The following is a 17,732-nucleotide window of genomic DNA, read 5'->3' as shown; positions in this document are numbered from 1 at the left end:
AGTGTGCTGATAAGTCAATTCATGATTATCTGAAGGTGGAGAGAATGCTAACCAGAGACGGGGGAGATAAGGAAAGGCTTCATCTGGTAGGAGGTGGCCCCGGAGTTGAGTCTTGAAGGAAGGTGAGAAAGTAAGGATGCCAAGAGGCCAAGGTAAGAAGAGGGAGTGGTGAGAAGAGCGGAAATAGCCATGGGGGTTCCTCCCACATCCTGCCCACTCTGTTCTAAGAACACCTTCAACTCCGACATGTTCTAAGGTTCATTCTGGCCAGGAGAGTGCTGGTAAGTGTTTAACAACCAGCTCTTGGAGGGGGAAAATGTGTGCTGAGACGCCTTTGACTTTAACCTGCATGATTTCCTTTGTAATTTTCTTAAGTCTAGACAATTGACAAAACAATAAAACAAGCCCTGATTTGTAGCATTTGTGAGGTGTAAATGCTCACATTGAGAGCTTAACATTGGCTCTTGTGAGCCCCTGTGAGTTGGTTCCAGCGTACCACTGCTCAGTTCAGACATTCTCTTCTAAGGACCCTCTCAGCCCTGACATTCTCTGTTCTAAGCTCCCTCCCAGCTCTGACACTCCCTATTCTAAGGCTCCTCCTAGCTCTGATATCCCCTGTTCTAAGGCCCCTTCCAGCCCTGACATTCCCTGTTCTAAGCTCCCTCCCAGCTCTCACATTCTGTGTTGTTAGGTTCCTCACTTTCTGGACTTTGGCCAAGTCACTTAGGCCTTTCCAAGCCTCCTTTGTACAGCTGATAGCATTGGGTTGAATGCCTGGAAGTTCCCTTTCAACTATAAATCGAGGCTTCTCTCTGAACCCGAGTTTCCTCTTCTGTAAAATGAGGGGGTCAGCCTGAGTGACCTCTAAGGACCCCCCAGAACCCAGAGAGGGGCTAACCCCTCCTCCCGCCTCCATTTGGCACTCCTTCTTTACCTTTTGGGGCTGCTAGAACATCTCTGCAAACAGTGACCACAACAAGTGATGATTGCTTGTGAGTCAGTGTCCCCTTCCCAGAAGATGCTGGAACCTGGGCAGGGGGGAGGGAATCTGTTGCTCATGGTCTCAATACTTGAGCACAAGCATTGTAAATGTCCAGTCCCCCACTCCAGACGTCAGCCCAGAGGCCAAGCCAGACCAGCGCTCTCTGCCAGGGCCTGAGGGTCATCGAGGTTGATCTATCATGGAGAAAGGAAGGTTGGCCTGGCAGGGACCCTGGAAGTTACCTCCTTACATTCCTTCAGTGCGCCCAGGAGCAAGCCAAGGCCCAGAGAGAATGGGCATCTTCCCTGAGGCCATAGAGCTAGGAGGAGGCTAGTGTTTTCTTCTGCCAGTCAAGAACTTTCTCTCCCACGCCTTTTACCCTTGTTTGCCCTAAAGATCGGGGGTTACTTCCAACCCCTCTGATTCCCTTAGAATCTGGTCAAAGAGCTGCCCCACTGGGATCCAAGTTAGTCACTGTAGACTAGAATAATCTATCTCTGTGGTCCATGGCAGACTCCAGTTACTGGTGAGCCAATCAACCAGTAAGCATTTATTAAGTACTTACCATGTGCCAGGCCCTGTGCTAAGTGCTGGGGACAAAAAAGAGGAAAAGACAGCCCCTGCCCTCCAGGAGCTTGCAGTCTAATGGGGGAGACAACATGCATATAAACATCTTTAAAGCAAGCTACCAACAGGATAAATAGGAAGCCCTCAACAGAGGGAAGGTGCTGGGATGAAGAGGGGTTGGGGAAGGCTTCCTGTAGAAGGTGGGATTTTATTTGGGGCTTAAAGGAAGCCAGGGAGGTCAGGAGCAGGAACAGAGGAGGGAGAGTGTTCCAGGCCTGGGGGGGCAGCCAGAGAGAATTCCCATTTGTGTTCAGACACAAGGAACCAGGGCACGGGGAGCCCCCAGGGGGGAGAATCCTCTGAGCAAGTCTGCTCGATGAACCTTAAGGAAGTACAGTGTGGGGGAGGGGGAAGGTAGCCATGGGAATGGGGTCTCAAGGGGAAACATGACCGTTGTTCCTAAAGTCATCAAAGTGATCCACTAGTAGGGTGCAGCCCTACTGGGGGGGGCACCCCAAACCTGTGAGCATGTGAAGAAATGAACCTTACTGACTGATGACTGGTGAGAAGCGTGTGTAGGCACCACGCAGGGTCAGTCACATAAGGTGGATGAAGGATGCCTATTGTAGCTCAGTGATTGGCCCTTTAACCACCAAACCAGTCTTACAGTTGGCAAATTGAGGGTGTCTCTGAATCTATGAGCTCAAGGCTCCAAGATATTCTTGATTTGGCCATTGGTTGTCTGGCTCAGGCTCCCTAGCTAAATGGTTCCCAGCCCGCCATATTGTTCTGGAATAGCAAACATATCAGATAGTGTCTATACATGTCCATCTCTCAACTGTTGGTCTCTTCAAAGTTGGTACTCTCCTGGCCCTTCCTCTCACCACATGTAAATTTTTTTTCATTCTGAACCTAACAGGCTCTAAATAAAATGAGCGTTCCCATATACAAAGCAGAGTAGATAATGAGGACCGTCCCCAAAACTGTGAATCTCTATTATGTACAACGTGCGCTTCCTTTTCAGTTTATAATAAATTCGCTGTTACTTTTGAAGCTGTCTGGATTCAGTGCATACATTTTGAACAGACACTGCAGATGGGCAATGAACTGGGCCCAGAATGGAAAAGTAGGCGAGAGCCGAGCAAGATGGATTGCACTTGGAAAATTGGTCAGAAGTTTCAGCAATGCCAGGCTGGCGCTAAAAACCACCTTTTTCCACACCAGTTTTCCTTTGGGGATATTGTATGGCTACAAATCATGAAGAACCACGGTGGCTGAAAAGTGCAAATGATGAGTGATGCAGAGGTAAATGGAGGGACATATGGTGGGCTCAGATGGTGGCTGAATCCATGGCCAGCAACGGTTTATGGGGGAAGAATGGCATAAGAGGTATCATCAACGGTACGTAAGACCAGGACAGGGGGTGGGAGAGGGAAGAGGAGCTAACAACAGGAGGGGTCAGGGAAGGCCTCTTCGGGGAGGGGGCCCTGAAGCTGAGCCTTGAAGGGAGCCAGAGTTCCCAAGAGGCAGAAATGGAAGGGAAGAACTTGGCGGCCAAAGGGGGCAGCCAAGCACAGAGATGGGGAATGGAGTGTTATGTATGAAGACTAGCAAGGAAGCCAATTTAGCTGGAACTTGGAGTATGTGATGGGGAATTCGTTGAAATTAGGTTGGAAAGGCAAGTGAGAGTCAGATTGTGAAATGCTGTATCAATAGGGAGTCGCTATGGGTTCTGGAGCAGGGGCATGACATTATCAGAACTGTAGGAAACCCTGAGAAAGCCAGAGACAACTTGAGTATGATATCTCCAGAGTATTTATGAAAAGATATAGACCAGGGAGGAGGTAACAGGTATCTCAGTGGATAGAGTGCTGGGTCTGGAGTTAGGAAGGCCTGAGTTCAAATGCAGCCTCAGGCTCTTACTGGGTGTGGGACCCTAGGCAAGTCACTTTATCTGTATTTGCCTTAATCTACTGGAGGGAGAGGGAGAGGGAGAGGGAGAGGGAGAGGGAGAGGGAGAGGGAGAGAGAGGGGAAGAGAGAGGGGAAGAGAGAGGGGAAGAGAGAGGGGAAGAGAGAGGGGAAGAGAGAGGGGAAGAGAGAGGGGAAGAGAGAGGGGAAGAGAGAGGGGGGGGAGACGGGGAGAGGGGGACAGGGGGGGAGAGAGAAATTCAGTGAGTTTACATAAACTCTGTGGGAGCTTATAACAATCACACATCCCACAGCTGTGGGAGCTGTCAACCTCATGGTAAATGCTGTCAGAGCCAGCAGATAGGCTCCACCTTTTGCTGGTGATCATCTCTGTGTCTATCCAGGATCCCGATGCTCATGGCCCTAGGCAAACCATTTAACCTCTAAATGTCTGAGACAATTCCGCCAAGGGGACAATTCCCAGACAAGGTTGGAGACCAAAAACAACAAGGAGTGCCTCCAGATGCCTCTGAGGAGTGAGGCCTGAGAGTGGCCACAGCTGAATATTCCTATAGCCTTTATGCCTCATTTGATCCTAGTACACAGGAGGAGCCTGACACCTAGAGAGGTTAAGTGACTGACCCTGGGTCACATGGCCAAGTCAGTATTAAAAGCAAGATGTAAGCCCCCAAGTCCAAGGGGCCACCCCCAGTACCACACTGCCTCCCCGTAGGGGACAGAGCACCAGCCTTGAAGGCAGAAATCCCAAGATTAAATCCTATTTCAGATACTGACTGGCCAGGTGACCTTGGGCAAGTCACTTTTACCTCACCATGTCTTAGTTTCCCCATCTATAAAATATAGATGACAATAACAGGCCCCATTTCACCGGATTGTGGTGACCTCACCTCGAAGTGGTTTTGCAAATCTACAGAAATGTCAGCTATTACTCTTAGGCAGCCCAGACCAAGGCCCCGGGATATAATCTCTCCTCAGGTAGTGGGAACCCACAGAGATGTGTGAGAGATGGGTAAAAGTTAGGGAAAGTTAGGTTTCCACAGAAGAGTTGAGTTCCACAGAATAATTAATTGTCAGCTGAAACAAAGAAGGAGTAAAAATTAACCAGGATGAGGGTCCCCAGCCAATGGGAATAAAGCTTGTGATTTTGCAGAAACCACAGATTCAGGATGCTATCCAGGATGTAGGAAAACTGGTCTAAACTGGCCAGGAGATGGTTGGAGTTGAAGAGAAAACTGGGTCAAATGGCATGCTTAATTGGCTAATTGGATATTACCTCACATACCCACAGGGAGGAGTTTTCCGCCATTTTTGAACATGGGACATATGATGAGGGAGGGGGAACACGCTTGTACATATCAAGGAGAGAACATGCCAGGGGCATGTAGGGAAGATTGTAACCCAGAAGAGAGCAGACCAATTTGTTCTCTGAAGGGAAGTACTGAGCCGATGGTACATCAATCTACGTCAGTCTAACAGAATAAAGTCAGTCTCACTCCTGTACTCCCCACTCCCTCTTCCTAGAGGAGGGCGGAGTCCGCTCCTGGCCAGGAGCATTTACCAATTCCTTCGGAGTCCTCAATCATAATAAATTGCCCCGATACCTGCATTTCAGTGTCATGCCTATTTCTATCAGATGGAGACCTAGCCCCAGAACAGGCCTGAGCCTAAAGCTGAGCCTGCCCCAAGACCTGTGCATCCCCACGTGTCACTCACCAAGCTGTGTGACCTTGAACACATCACTGGCTGTCTCTAGGCCTTATTCTCCTCTTAGGGGCAGAGGAGGTGGGGGGGTGCTGCATTTGCTGAGCTCTCAGCGCTGCCCCCCCAATCTAACACTAGCAAAGCATGAAATTAGCCCCTGTGTGTGAACAATGTCTCTGAAGTCAACCCCCTCCCCTTCAATTCCCCTCCCCCCCACACCCCCTCTTTGTCTCCTTAATTACTCACAGGCTTGGACCAGCCCGGAGAGGAGACCCTCAAAGACCAACACCTGAGGGCAAAAGGAGCCTGCAAATCCATGGGCTTGTCTCTCCCAGGTGCTCTAGGTGGGAATGAAAGAGCCAGCCCTGGGCCATCCTCCTAAGGCTGCCAGAGGGTGGTTAGGGATCCCTGTGGGCCGGGTGGGACCTCCTCCCTGCCCCACTTTCCACAGCTGTAGTCGGATACCACGGCCTCCCTCATGGAGCTGGGGAGCAGCTGGAGGGAGGGGGGCCTCTTCACTCTAGCCCAACCCCAGAAGGGCAGTTAGAGTTAGTGGAAGGGTCTGTCACAACTGGGAGGGCCCTTGGGATCTCGGCTGGCATTCACTAGCTGTGACACCTCGTGCAAATCCCTTCCAAGACTCAGCTCCCTTAACTGTACAATGATGGGGTTGGGTCTGTAAAAGCTCCTCTCACTCTTGACAAGATGCACTCTAAGATCTCAGCTCTGACATCCCCTGTTCTCAGGCCCCTCCCAGCTCTGCCATCCCCTGTTCTGAGGCCCTTCCCAGGTCTGCCATCCCCTGTTCTGAGGCCCTTCCCAGGTCTGCCATCCCCTGTTCTCAGGCCCTTCCCAGGTCTGACATCCCCTGTTCTGAGGCCCCTCCCAGCCCTGACATCCCCTGTTCTCAGGCCCCTCCCAGCTCTGCCATCCCCTGTTCTGAGGCCCTTCCCAGGTCTGCCATCCCCTGTTCTCAGGCCCTTCCCAGGTCTGACATCCCCTGTTCTGAGGCCCCTCCCAGCCCTGACATCCCCTGTTTTCAGGCCCCTCCCAGCTCTGCCATCCCCTGTTCTGAGGCCCTTCACAGGTCTGCCATCCCCTGTTCTGAGGTTCCTCCCAGATCTGACATTTTATTTGCCCATGTCAGTCTGAGGGAGCAGTTCTTTTTCCTTCAAAGCCCAAGCCTTTCCCTCTTGGTCTCAGGAAACCTTCCTTGGCGACCCCTGTGGGCCCCAACTCCTTCCTCTGCCTTCCTGGAGCCTTAGACCTTACACACCCAAGGTTTTTCATGAGCATCATCTTGTGTTCCAAGCTGAGGCCAGCAGCTCCAGAAGTCTGGACCTTCTCCTTCTCTTCCTCCCAGAACCAAACACAGACTCCCACCCACAGGAGCAGCCAATTGACCCAGGCACAGTGGGAGGGGGGCCTAGGATTTTGAACCCCAAAATGTGTTCAAATCCCAGCTTCCCATTTTACTCCTGGTGTGACTTGGGCAAATCATTTGAGCTCTCTGGGACTCAGTTTCTTTTTCTGTAAAGTGAGAAGGATGGACTCCAGGGTCCTTCCCAGCTCCTCTAGCATCCTCTGAGAGAGAAAGGCTGATGGTGAAGTCTCCACCTCCTGTAAAGGCAATGGCCAGGGAAGGGGGAGTCCTGGCAGGCCTTTCTCCCACCACAGACACCCCATTTCCCCTCTGTCCTAGGGACCCATCACTGCTGGGAGTTGGAGAAGGCTTGTAAGTAAAGGACTCAGGCAGGGAATCGTTCCATGGGCTCGCCGCCTCAACTCCAGAGCGAACCTCAGACAGACACGCAGACAGGTTCTCAAATAGCTGTTTGGTTTTTAATTCAATACAATGCTGTTGGCTGTTGGTTTTCCTACACCTCGATGGTAAGAGAACAGCGGATACTACCCATCAGCAACTACAAATAAAATTGTCACATCATATAAACTGTACATCCGACTGGAAGTTCGTTAATAAAAGAGGAAGGGGACAGGATGGAGGGCTTCCTGGAGGAGGAGGAGAGAGAGAACTGTCCCTCCTCATCCTCCCTGATGGCTATCCCCCTCCCCCAACCCCTGGGGTGTCTGAACCTTGAAATTCCAATTATTGCATGAAGACAAGGAGCTATCTTGGTGCAGCGAAAGCTGCTGCTCTGAACATCCAGGAAGAGCCCCCTTCCCCCACCCAAGGGCACAGCAGAGGGATGAGGGGTGAGGGGCAGTGGGCCTGGGGCAGGGGGAACAGCAGCCTCCAGATGGATGAGCTGGAGGGAGGGGGGAGAGGAATGAAGTCAGGGAGAGTTTATTGGGATTTTGGGCCTCCACTAAAGTCCTGTGCTGAAGTCCTGTCATGGCCTGGAAGTGAACTTGGGTCCTTGGAGGCCAAAGCCCAGGAGGTCTTCTCAAGCTGGAAAAGCTTTGAGGACAGGTCCAGAGACAGACCACGCATCTGTCTTCCATCAAGCTGTAACTAGGACTTTTACACTCCAGCCCAAGCTAAGCTGGGGTGAGGAGTCTGGGGGAAGCCCCACTAGGAGGGGACTTGCCTGTCACCGAGTCTATCCTGTACCCCTGGCAGACCGACAGCAGTCTGTGACTCCCTCTACACCCTTACAGGGACTTCTTGGGGAGACAGCATGCCTCCCACAGATGTGAGCTAGTACCCTAGGGCAAAGCTCTGTTTGCCCCACCCTTGTTACAACTCCGGCCCTCAACCATCTGCAGATCAACAAGCATTTATTAAACACCTGCTGTGTGCTAGGCACAACAGGCATTTATTAAACACCTGCTGTGTGCTAGGCACTGTGCTGGGTGCTGGGATATGAAGACAAAAAAGACTTAGTAGTGGGCTTTGGCTTCTAGCGGCTCAAGTTTTGGACTATAGCAAGTTGAGAGAGAGAGAGAGAGAGAGAGAGAGAGAAAGGCAAGGAAAGAGGGGTGAGTGTCTGGGATCTGCTGGAAGTATGTCCATTTTTGCTTCTATCTTTGTCAGAGAAGGGACGTTCTGGAGAGCGGCAAAAGGAGACAATTTGGGACATCAGATGTGAAAGGGCAGTGTGGTGCAATGGGCAGAGCACTGGGTGTAGGTCTGAGCCCCTGCTCTGCTACTTAGTACTTGTGTGGCCTTGGGTGAGTTACTTCCCCCTCCCCAGGCCTCAGAAGCCTGGCAGCTAAGATGAGGAGGGCCCCTTCTAGCCCTGACTTCCTAGAGTCCCTGGGGCAGAGCATGGGGCTTGTGTGAATGGACTGTGCTTTTCAGAAGTGATTCGGGGCAGAGAAAGGCAAAGGAGAAAGGGACAGTGGCACGACATTCTAGACAGAGGAAGGGTCCAGATGGAGTCACTGTCCTGCTCTCCGGCCACCCTGGGGCCCTGCAGACGTGTACTCGGGTGATGGGGACCTTGGGGTGTATGTGGACACCATGCCCCATACTGCCCATACTGGCTTTGCTCAGTCCTTCTCTCAAGCCTGGGCCACTGACCAGATGATGACTTGAAAACAAGTTAGATATTCTAGTAGGGAAAAGCTTCTGTCTTAGGAAGGGTCCCACCCCATCCCCCACCCCAGCCAATGGTCACATGAGTTAAGGTCAGGTTAGTGCCTAGGCCTGTTTTCCTCAACTGTCAAGTAAGTGAATTGGCTGTGGCCAATCTCTTCCAGCTCTAAATCTATCCTGAGCCTCAGTTTCCTTATCTGTAAAATGAGACTAGATTGAACTAGATGGCCCCCGAGGCCCCTCCCAGACCTAAATCTGTGATCTTTCCTACCTGGTGCACAAAAACACGGCAGCCCCGAGGGGGTGGAAGAAGGCTCCCTTTCTTGAACGATACCCTGCAAAAGCAGCCGCCATTCCTCAGGCTCCCTCTTCCCCTTCTGGCTTCCTCAGAAGCTAAGCCACTTTGCTCCTCCTCTCCTTCACCCCCAAAGTGAGAATCGATATCAAAAGAAAGAGCCCAACACGTCTCTGAAGGAAACCTACCCATGGCCATCTCATTTCTTGGCCCTTTTCTCGGAGCCATGGAGTAGAGACCCGCCTTGGCCAGGCTGCCTACACCAGGAAGCCTTCCCCGATTTCTCCTGATCTTTCACATGGTTCTTCCTTTTGCTCACTGACTCCTGTGTCACCTACAGGGTCATTTCTGACTTCGTCTCATCCCTCTCTTCAATTCCAAGCTCCATGAGGGCTAGGTCTTGGCTGAAAAGCTTTATCTCCCCCTAGCACCCAGCGCACAAACAGTAGGAGCTTAATTAATGCTTGTTAAATGCTAGTCGAAGCTCTGCAATGGAAGTAAAAGTTCAGAACCATCTAGCACTTTGTGGGTTCCAAAGCACATTAGAATTCTTCCATCATTTTTTCTCACTCTGACCTTGTAGGGACGGGTATGTTTGTGATGCCCATTTGACAGAGGAGATAAGCCCAGAGAAGGAAGGAGAACAATGAGGGAGGGCCTGAGACCTTCCCCTTTTGGATGTCTCTAACTGATGTCAAGCCTACATCTTCCTCTTCCCAGCTTCCCCCAGCCAGGGCTCCTCCTGGACCCTGGCGGCCAGGCAGAACAAAGCTAAGCCTGGCTCCAGACAATGGCCCTTCAGATTCTGGAAGGCAGACACCAGATTGAGTCCATTTTTCTCTGGACCAAACATCCCGGGTTGTTTAAACTGTTCCCTTCCTATGACACAGACTCAAAGACCCTCCCCAGCCTCTCTGCCTCCATTGGACTCAGCTTAAGGCACGTCCACAACGGAGCACCACGTTCCGGGGGCAGCGTCACCTGACAAAGAACAGCAGAACCGTCACCCCCTCGTTCCTACACTTCTGCTTCTCTTAATACGCTCTAAGATTCCATTCACTTTTTTTTCTTGCTTCACCATCAGACTGGATGAGTCTGCGTAATCCTCTTTGTCTCTCAATGCTCTAGGCTGCTCTAGGCTGCTCTAGGCTGCAGAGAGGATGCCAACCAGACCTGCCGGAGGGATTTCATTCTACCTAGGAAACCTAGGTCTCTCTCTCTAGCTGTTAAATCATGCTGAACGTGTGGTTCTCTAAGACCCTCAGCTCTTTTTCAGGCAAGCTCCTATCAAGCCATACCTCCCTTCTCATCGTACCCTTAGGAAGCTGGCTTTTTGAAGCATGAGGGTAGTATTTTACATTTCTCTGTACTGACTTTTATATATACTACAGGAGATTCCTGTCAGGGCCAGGGTTGGGATTGATGCCCTTCTCTGAAAAAACCCACGTGCCACTGTCAGAAAGCCTCCCTGCCCAACCACGTGCCATCCTTCCCAATCCTCACCCTTGTCCTGAGCCCAGGTAAGGCAAGCTCACCCTCCCGCCCTGACGTGCCCTGAGCTGAAACAAAACAAGGACACAGAACACGTCGTTCCTTGTTCAGCTTCACCCCACTCAATGATTGCGGCAGACTGGAGTTTTAGAAACCGACCCAAACATTGTATGTAACACTCCACACCTGTAACCCTCCATCCCTCCATTGAAAACTCCCTCCCTTTTCTTCCTCACCCTGGTAGATATCTACAATCTGACTCGTCAGCTTGGGCCAAACTACGGTCACCCTTGCTGCCTGCCAGGCTGCCTAGACCCCTCTCCCTGACAGGTTGGCCTTGGAAGTTACAAGACCTAGGTTTGAGTCCAGCACCTGAAATGAAACAAACTGTGTGATCATGGAAATACCTCATGAGGCTGTAGTGGGCATAAAATACTTTTCACTCCTTAAGGTACTATAGAGATGGGAGCTCTCTGAGCTTGCTACCATCTGGCATCCTGTCAGCTGGGTAATAGGAGGAAAGATCACTGGCCTGGAAATCTGATCAGAAGGTGTAAACATAAAAGGCATTAATTAAACTACAAAAATAAAAAATGCGGGCTGTAAAGAAAAGGCTAGATGGATACATAGGAGGGTTTATATGTTTATAATTACATTAGGAGTCTAGCGTCCCAATGATTCATTTGGGAAATGGAGCTGTTTTCTAGCCTTGGTACCCCAGTTAATCTAAATCCTTCTCTCAGGGCTGCATCTCCTCCCTGGGAGTAAACACAGGTACTAACTGACTCCCTTGGAGGTGACAGGGGGAGAGATGAGTAAACCAACCCTACCCTTACCTCTCCAGTCAGAAAAATCACCTCTACAACTCCTCACAGGACTTGGTGGGAGGCTCAGAGTGGGGTCTGAACCTCTCACTTCCTTCACATACCTTGGTAACTCTTCAGGGCTGAGAGTGAGCCCCTCCCCAGCCAGTCACAGCTGGGCCTCCAGCAGGGGGAGGGGATATGAAGCCCACCCTCGGGTCTTGTTATTGCTTACGTGGAACTTGACCCAGTACTTTGGAGAAGGGTTGGGGAAGCTAGAGCAACGTGTAAGCATATGTTTCTGTGTGTCTCTGTGAAATGACATGTATGGGTGTGCACACAGGTGTTGGGCATGTGTGAGTAGAAGCATGTATTTGAAAGTGAATGTCTGTGCATCTGTAGGCATGTCTCCCCCACTATGCTATGAAAGGGTTGGACAAGATAACCGCTAAGGTCCCTCCCAGTTCTAAACATGGGACCCTATGATCCTATTAGGGATGTGCAGTTCATTGGCTGGAAGGACTCATGAGAAGACAGGAACCCAGACTGCCCAGGATGGGATGGCATGGATGGGCTGAGATCTGTGACAGGTGGAAGGATGTCTCCCTCTGTCCTCTGAGGCCTGGATGCCTTCTCCTGGAAAGCCCAGGCCGGTGATGGACTGAGGGCCTGTCGTCTAGGTAAGTGGTAGATGCAGGTTGGTGCTGGGAGGGGTAGGTGGGTGCTTGTGAGGGGGGAGCAGGGTGAATGGGAGGAGGGGCTCCTCAAAGGGCCACATCTCACCCCCCTGAGCCCCAGCCTGCCAGGCTTGTGCTTAGGACAAGAGAATGGGGATGCTCTGCCCTGAATTCTGGAATTTGCTTAGATACATTTGGATCCTCAAGGCCAAGACTGATGAGAAAAGCAGCTAGACTCAGGAAAAATAAACCGATGAGCCCAGTCATGCCTAGTGGGAGCTCTCACAGTCCACACTAGGGTCCATCTGTTTTGGGTTACCCTCACCCCAGGCCTCTCTCTCTCTCCCTTCCTCCCTCCAGCCACTCCCCTCATAAAGGATAAGGGATTGGACATGGGATCCTGCTTCCGACACTGACTAGATGACCCTGGGCAAGTCATACACACTTTCTGGGCCTCAGTTTCCTCAGCTGTGAAATGAGGTTGTTGGACTCACTAATCACTTAATCTCTTCCAGATCTCACTGGCAGAGACTCTGCCTGGGCCTGTGACTGGCTCCTGGTTGAACATAGGCCCTCTCCCTTTACTCATGATTCTGTCTCTCTGAGGCCTAACTATTGCTTAAAACACTTAGAACTGATGGGGAGACAGAAAGACAGACGGATGGAGAGATCACCCTGTCCCATAGTTCTTCCCTCCCCACCAAGATCTTGAGGTGCCAGAGCTTTGAGTGATCACAGCAAGAGGCCCAGGGGCAGGCAGAGTAAAGAAGGGATCCCACCCTAGAAGAACAATGTGGCCACTGGCATTGTCCAGACCCTCAGCTCCAGGAATGAGATATAGGCAGGGGAGGGAAGGCCACATCCATGGAAGGTAGACCTTGGTCTGGAGTCATTGGTCATTCTGTTACCAATGCCAAGGCAGAGGAAGGTGCTACCCATCCTCACAACCTGCCTGCACTGGAGTGCCAGACTCATTGTCTAAAAGACTCTAAAGGCCTAGGTTTGAGTCCAAGCTCTGTCATTCAATGACTCCCCGAGTGACCTCAGGTAGGTCACCTACCTTTCTGAGCCTTTGGTCTCCCCTCTGCAAAATGAGGAGCAGGCAGGTGGGCTCTGTGGTGCCTGCTGGTCCTGACACCACATGGTTCTGTATGCCATGGGAGAGGACTCTGGCTAGCCCAGTGAGACATGCCCACCTCCTCTCTCCTGTTACTGGAAAAATACACTTCCTCACCTTTTTTTGTTTTTACTATGAAAAAAATATATGTACCTATTTGCTAATTAGGGTTCTTGTGCCTTTGGGGCTTCTAAATACCACCAAGAATGAAAGGACAAAAAACTGACCCCTTCCCAGGAGTGCTGGCGGCCTCAGTGGGCTGCCCCAGACCACCTGTGGGCAGATCGAACGGCCTCAGGCCCTGCCAAGGGCAACCTCCCAGCCAGGCTGAAACCATTCTGTCCTCTTGGCTCCTGCTCTTGGGGCCCGACTGGTTCTCAGCAAGTTTTGTTTCACAAACACTTCCCCACCTCCCCATCCCACCTCCTCTCTATTCTCAGCACTTTCTGGAAGTCATAAGCTTTCAGTAAAAAAAATAAATAAATATATATGTCTTTGTGTGTGTATATATATGTATATATGTATATATATATATACGGAAAGGGCCTCATCTGGCTCTGCACGTGGCCAGAGGCCCCCACCTGAGCTGAGCTGCCCCAGCTCTTCCTCCCTGCCCATAATACTTCCAGCTCAGGGGCATGTGCCTTCAGTCTCCCGCGTGCCTGAGGTAAGTGTGTTGGACACCCAGCCGGGACCCTGGTAGGCTCGCTCACTCACTTCGGTGGGAGTTCGGAACTGACAGCCACAGTGAATGGCCTCCCCCGCTGGGCACCCCTGCCACAACCGCTCCTCGGCCTGCACCCCCCTGGGGCCAGGGAACCTCATCTGTTCCTCTTGGCCAACCCTGCCCCCAGCTCCACCTGGGGAGGCTGCTTGCGTCTGTGGCCGTCTGGCCCCTGGGTCTCCTCGCTGGCTGAGTGGCGGTCCTTGCAGAAGTCTGTCCCCCAGGAGGGGGTGGACAGAAAACCCCTGGGGTCAACTGAGTAGGGCTGCATGCCCTCAGTCCCCAGGGGAGGCAGTGGGCCCTTGCTGGAGGACAAAGGGCCCACTGTAGACAGACTACTTGTGCTGTTACACCTCTTAGCCAGCCGAAGGCCTGGGGGTGGGAGGGCAGGGGAGAAGAGGGACGTGAGCGAGAGGCTGCTGAGGGTCTCGGACTGCTCGCTGCTATTGGTGCCTCCACCCCGGAGGCTGCTGCCCACCCCCTCCTCGTCAGAGGGGTCCATAGAGTCATGATGGGTACAGCCGGGGCTGGTGCTGCCCCCGCTGCTGTGGCTGCGCTGGTGGCCTCGAAGGGTTCGCAGGCTGAAGAGGCCGCGGCCTCGCAGGCTCCGGCGCCGAGAGGCTGGGGACAGGGCAGCTGCCACCACAGTTCTGTGGGAGGCCCTGGCATGGGGGCCGGGCAGTCCAGGGCACAGGGCAGAGGGCAGGTCCAGGGTGCACTGGGGAGAGTCACTGAGATTCAGGCTGTCATCCAACGTTGTCTGGAGGCTGCCCACCGAGCCACTGCTCCGACTGTCGTCCAGGGAGGTGTCGCTCTCCGTGGTCTGAGAGAGAGAAATGAGATGCGGGTGGATGGAGCTGGTGGGACCCCCATGTTACAGATGAGGAAACAGGTGCCTGAGGGCACACAGAAGCAAAGGCAGGATTTGAATCCAAGTCTGACTCTGAGCTAATGATACTCTTTCTACCGTACATGGGCACCTCCTGAGCCGTCTTGGGAGAGGCCCAGGCCTTAGCCCCCAAGCTGTCCTAGTGGTTCTGTCCCTGATTCACTGTGTGACCCCAAACAAACAGACTCCCCTCTCTGGCCCTCAGTTTCTTCATCTGTCCAATTGAGACAGTCAGAATTCTGAGATACAAAACAAACAAAATAAAGCCCAGATTTTCTTCTAGTTCTCGATTCAAAGCATTTGTTTGAGGCACTTGGTGCCTGACCCTGAGCTCAGCACCATGTGTATGACATAGACAGAGACTGTAAGGGTGAGAAGAAATCTCTCTCTCTCTCACTCTCTCTCTCTCTCCCCCTCCCTCTCTCTTTCTCTCTTCTTCTCTCTCTCTCTCCCTCTGAATCTCTCTCTCTCTCTCTCTCTCTCTCTCTCTCCCCTCCCTCTCTTTCCTCTTTCTCTCTCTCCCCCTCCCTCTCTCTTTCTCTCTTCTTCTCTCTCTCTCTCCTTCTTCTTCTTCTTCTCTCTCTCTCTCTCCCCCTCCCTCTCTCTTTCTCTCTTCTTCTCTCGACTTCTTCTTCTTCTTCTTCTTCTTCTCTCTCTCTCTCTCTCCCCCCCTCCCTCTCTCTTTCTCTCTTCTTCTCTCTCTCTCTCTCCCTCTGAGTCTCTCTCTGTCTCTTCCTCTCTTTTTCTCTCTGTCATTCTCTATCTTCCCTTCTCCTCCCTTCCTTCTTTTATGCATCCCTCTTTCTCCTCTGCCTCTGTCAGCAGCTCTTTTTCCTCCAACTCCCCTCTGTTCGTTCTGGCACTTACATCTTGCGTGACCTTAGGCAAGAGATTCTGAGGCAGCCGGTGGCACAGTGGATGGGTTTGCAGTCAGGAAGACCCGAGTTCAAATCCAGCCTCAGACATTTATTAGCTGTGTGACCCTGGACAAGTCACTTAACCTCTGTTAGCCTCAATTTCCCCATGTGTAAAATGGGGATCATAACAGCACCCACCTCTCAGGATTATTGTGAGAACCAAATGAAATAATTGTAAAGCCCATGGCATGGATGAAGCATTATATAAATATGACCTATTTTGATGATGATTTCACCTCGGTCTCTTGCCTGCCATATCCTCATCTACTACTGAGGGCTCTTTCCAGCCTTTAACACCGTCAGAATGTTTGGACACTTTAATGGATCTCAGGATTTCCCCTGACAGACTGTAAGCTCCTTGAGGGAAGGGACTGTTTCTTTTGCATCTTTGTATCCTCAGCATTTGCATAATGCCTGTATACAGTAGGCATTTACTAAATCCTTGCTGACTGAGTGATTGAGATCATGGCCATTCTGTCCTTTACAGTTGTTGAGCATCACGGGATTGGGGAACAATGGTGGAAAGAGATTTACCTCGGTGCCAGGAGCAGCTCTGGTTCCTGTCATTTTCCAAAGGCAATCTCACCTGCTCTTGTTCCCGGGTCAGTTAAGGGCTCAGCTGAAGGTCCCCCAAGGCTGTCCAAGGTGCTGATCTACACTCATGCACCCGGGTGGTGGACTACCCATCCAACAGAATGGCATGGTCTGGGCTCTAGGCCCCCTTCCCAATTGGTCCACATTGGTTTTTCCCCTCTCCGGAGCCCCTCCAAGTGTTCTGTGGCTCGATGCAATCAGGTGAACATCATCGGAGAATGGGAACACCACACCTGAAGGGCTTCCCCATCTACAGGTGTTCTTTTCTTCAGACTCTGTGCAAGACCTAGTGAGCTTCCACTTAATTTTTCTCCCTGGTGGGATCGGATACAGTACAGTGGGGTGGACAGAGCTCTGGCCTGGCCATAATAAAGAAGCCCACCTCCAGTGACATTTGGGTGTCAGAGATTCAAATTCCACCTTTGAAACCTGTCAGCTACCTGACATTAGGCAACGTATTGAACATCTGAGCTTTGGTTTCCTCATCGTAAACAAGTTGGGTGACCTCTCAGCATCCCGGGCATTCTAAGAAGGTGCTCCTCAACGTTGGCAAACGTCATTCCCAAGGCAAGAGTTCTCTGGACTAATGAAGTCACGGGTTTGGTCCTCTCCCCTCCCACCCAAGAGAGAGGTGATTCTTTTTCAGGGATAGGGTAGACCAGATTGCCAGTAGGGTTCCTCCCATTGCTGGGGTTTTATGATTCTGTTTCAAATCTTTCTTTAAGCTTTCCCCCCAATCTCTAAGAAAGAGTGGCCTTTTCCTTTAATTATATCAAACTATAATAATTGAAGGGGCAGCTAGGCGGTGCAGTGGATAGAGTCATGCCTGGAGTCAGGAAGATGAGTTCAAATATGACCTCAGACATTTATTAGCTGTGTGACCCTGGGTAAGTCACTTAACCCTGTTTGCCTCAGTTTCCTCATTGGTAAAATGAGCTGGAGAAGGAAATTAAAAACCATTCCAGTACTTTTGCCAAAAAAAAAAAAACCAACCACAAAGGGGGTCACACAGAATCAGACATGACTAAAAAAACAACCAAACAACCATAATTTATATTCAAGGGAGACACCTCGCTGGAGAATGGCTTTTGAGACTGCATCTTTATGGCATCAAATACTCCTTTGTGATCTACAAATAGTTGGGATGGTAGGTTCCAGTACCTTTGAACTTTTAGTCCATTTTGTGACTATGATGATGTGGGCTATTTAGAGACCTTTCTACAAAAGCCTGACTATTCCCACGTCCAGTTTTCCTCAAGGACACCCCTGAGGTGTACATAGACCATAGACAATTTACATAAAGATTGTGTGGAAAAGATTAAGTGGGTTCTAGTTTGCCCTTTGTGATGGTAATAGTACCATTTATGATCTGTTCTGTGGGAATCTTCCCTTCTTTGATATAATTGTGAAAATTGGTCCTTGATGGTCTCTTCACAGATTTCTTCTCTAAGTCGGGTCCAGTCACACTCCTCCTGACTCCATTTCCTTGGGTGCTTTGGGCACACCCTCACATGGCACATTGGGCACTGAGGTGGCAGAATCCAG

General features: G+C 51.2%; 1 protein-coding gene across 1 annotated transcript in view; it reads right to left on the bottom strand.

The window, feature by feature from the left end:
- Positions 1-13,884: 13,884 nt before the first annotated feature.
- The window catches only part of CACNA1I (calcium voltage-gated channel subunit alpha1 I), a 115,090-nt gene continuing 111,242 nt past the window's right edge, over positions 13,885-17,732 (bottom strand). The window contains exon 33 of the mRNA XM_036760824.1: positions 13,885-14,610. Coding sequence (XP_036616719.1) covers positions 13,885-14,610 — 726 coding nt within the window. The remainder of the gene's footprint in view (positions 14,611-17,732) is intronic.

This window comes from Trichosurus vulpecula, chromosome 5 (assembly GCF_011100635.1).
Source record: "Trichosurus vulpecula isolate mTriVul1 chromosome 5, mTriVul1.pri, whole genome shotgun sequence".
In the NCBI taxonomy this organism is placed as follows: Eukaryota; Metazoa; Chordata; class Mammalia; order Diprotodontia; family Phalangeridae; genus Trichosurus; species Trichosurus vulpecula.
The sequence above is the reverse complement of the archived record's forward strand: the minus strand, read 5'-3'. Positions and strand labels throughout refer to the sequence as shown.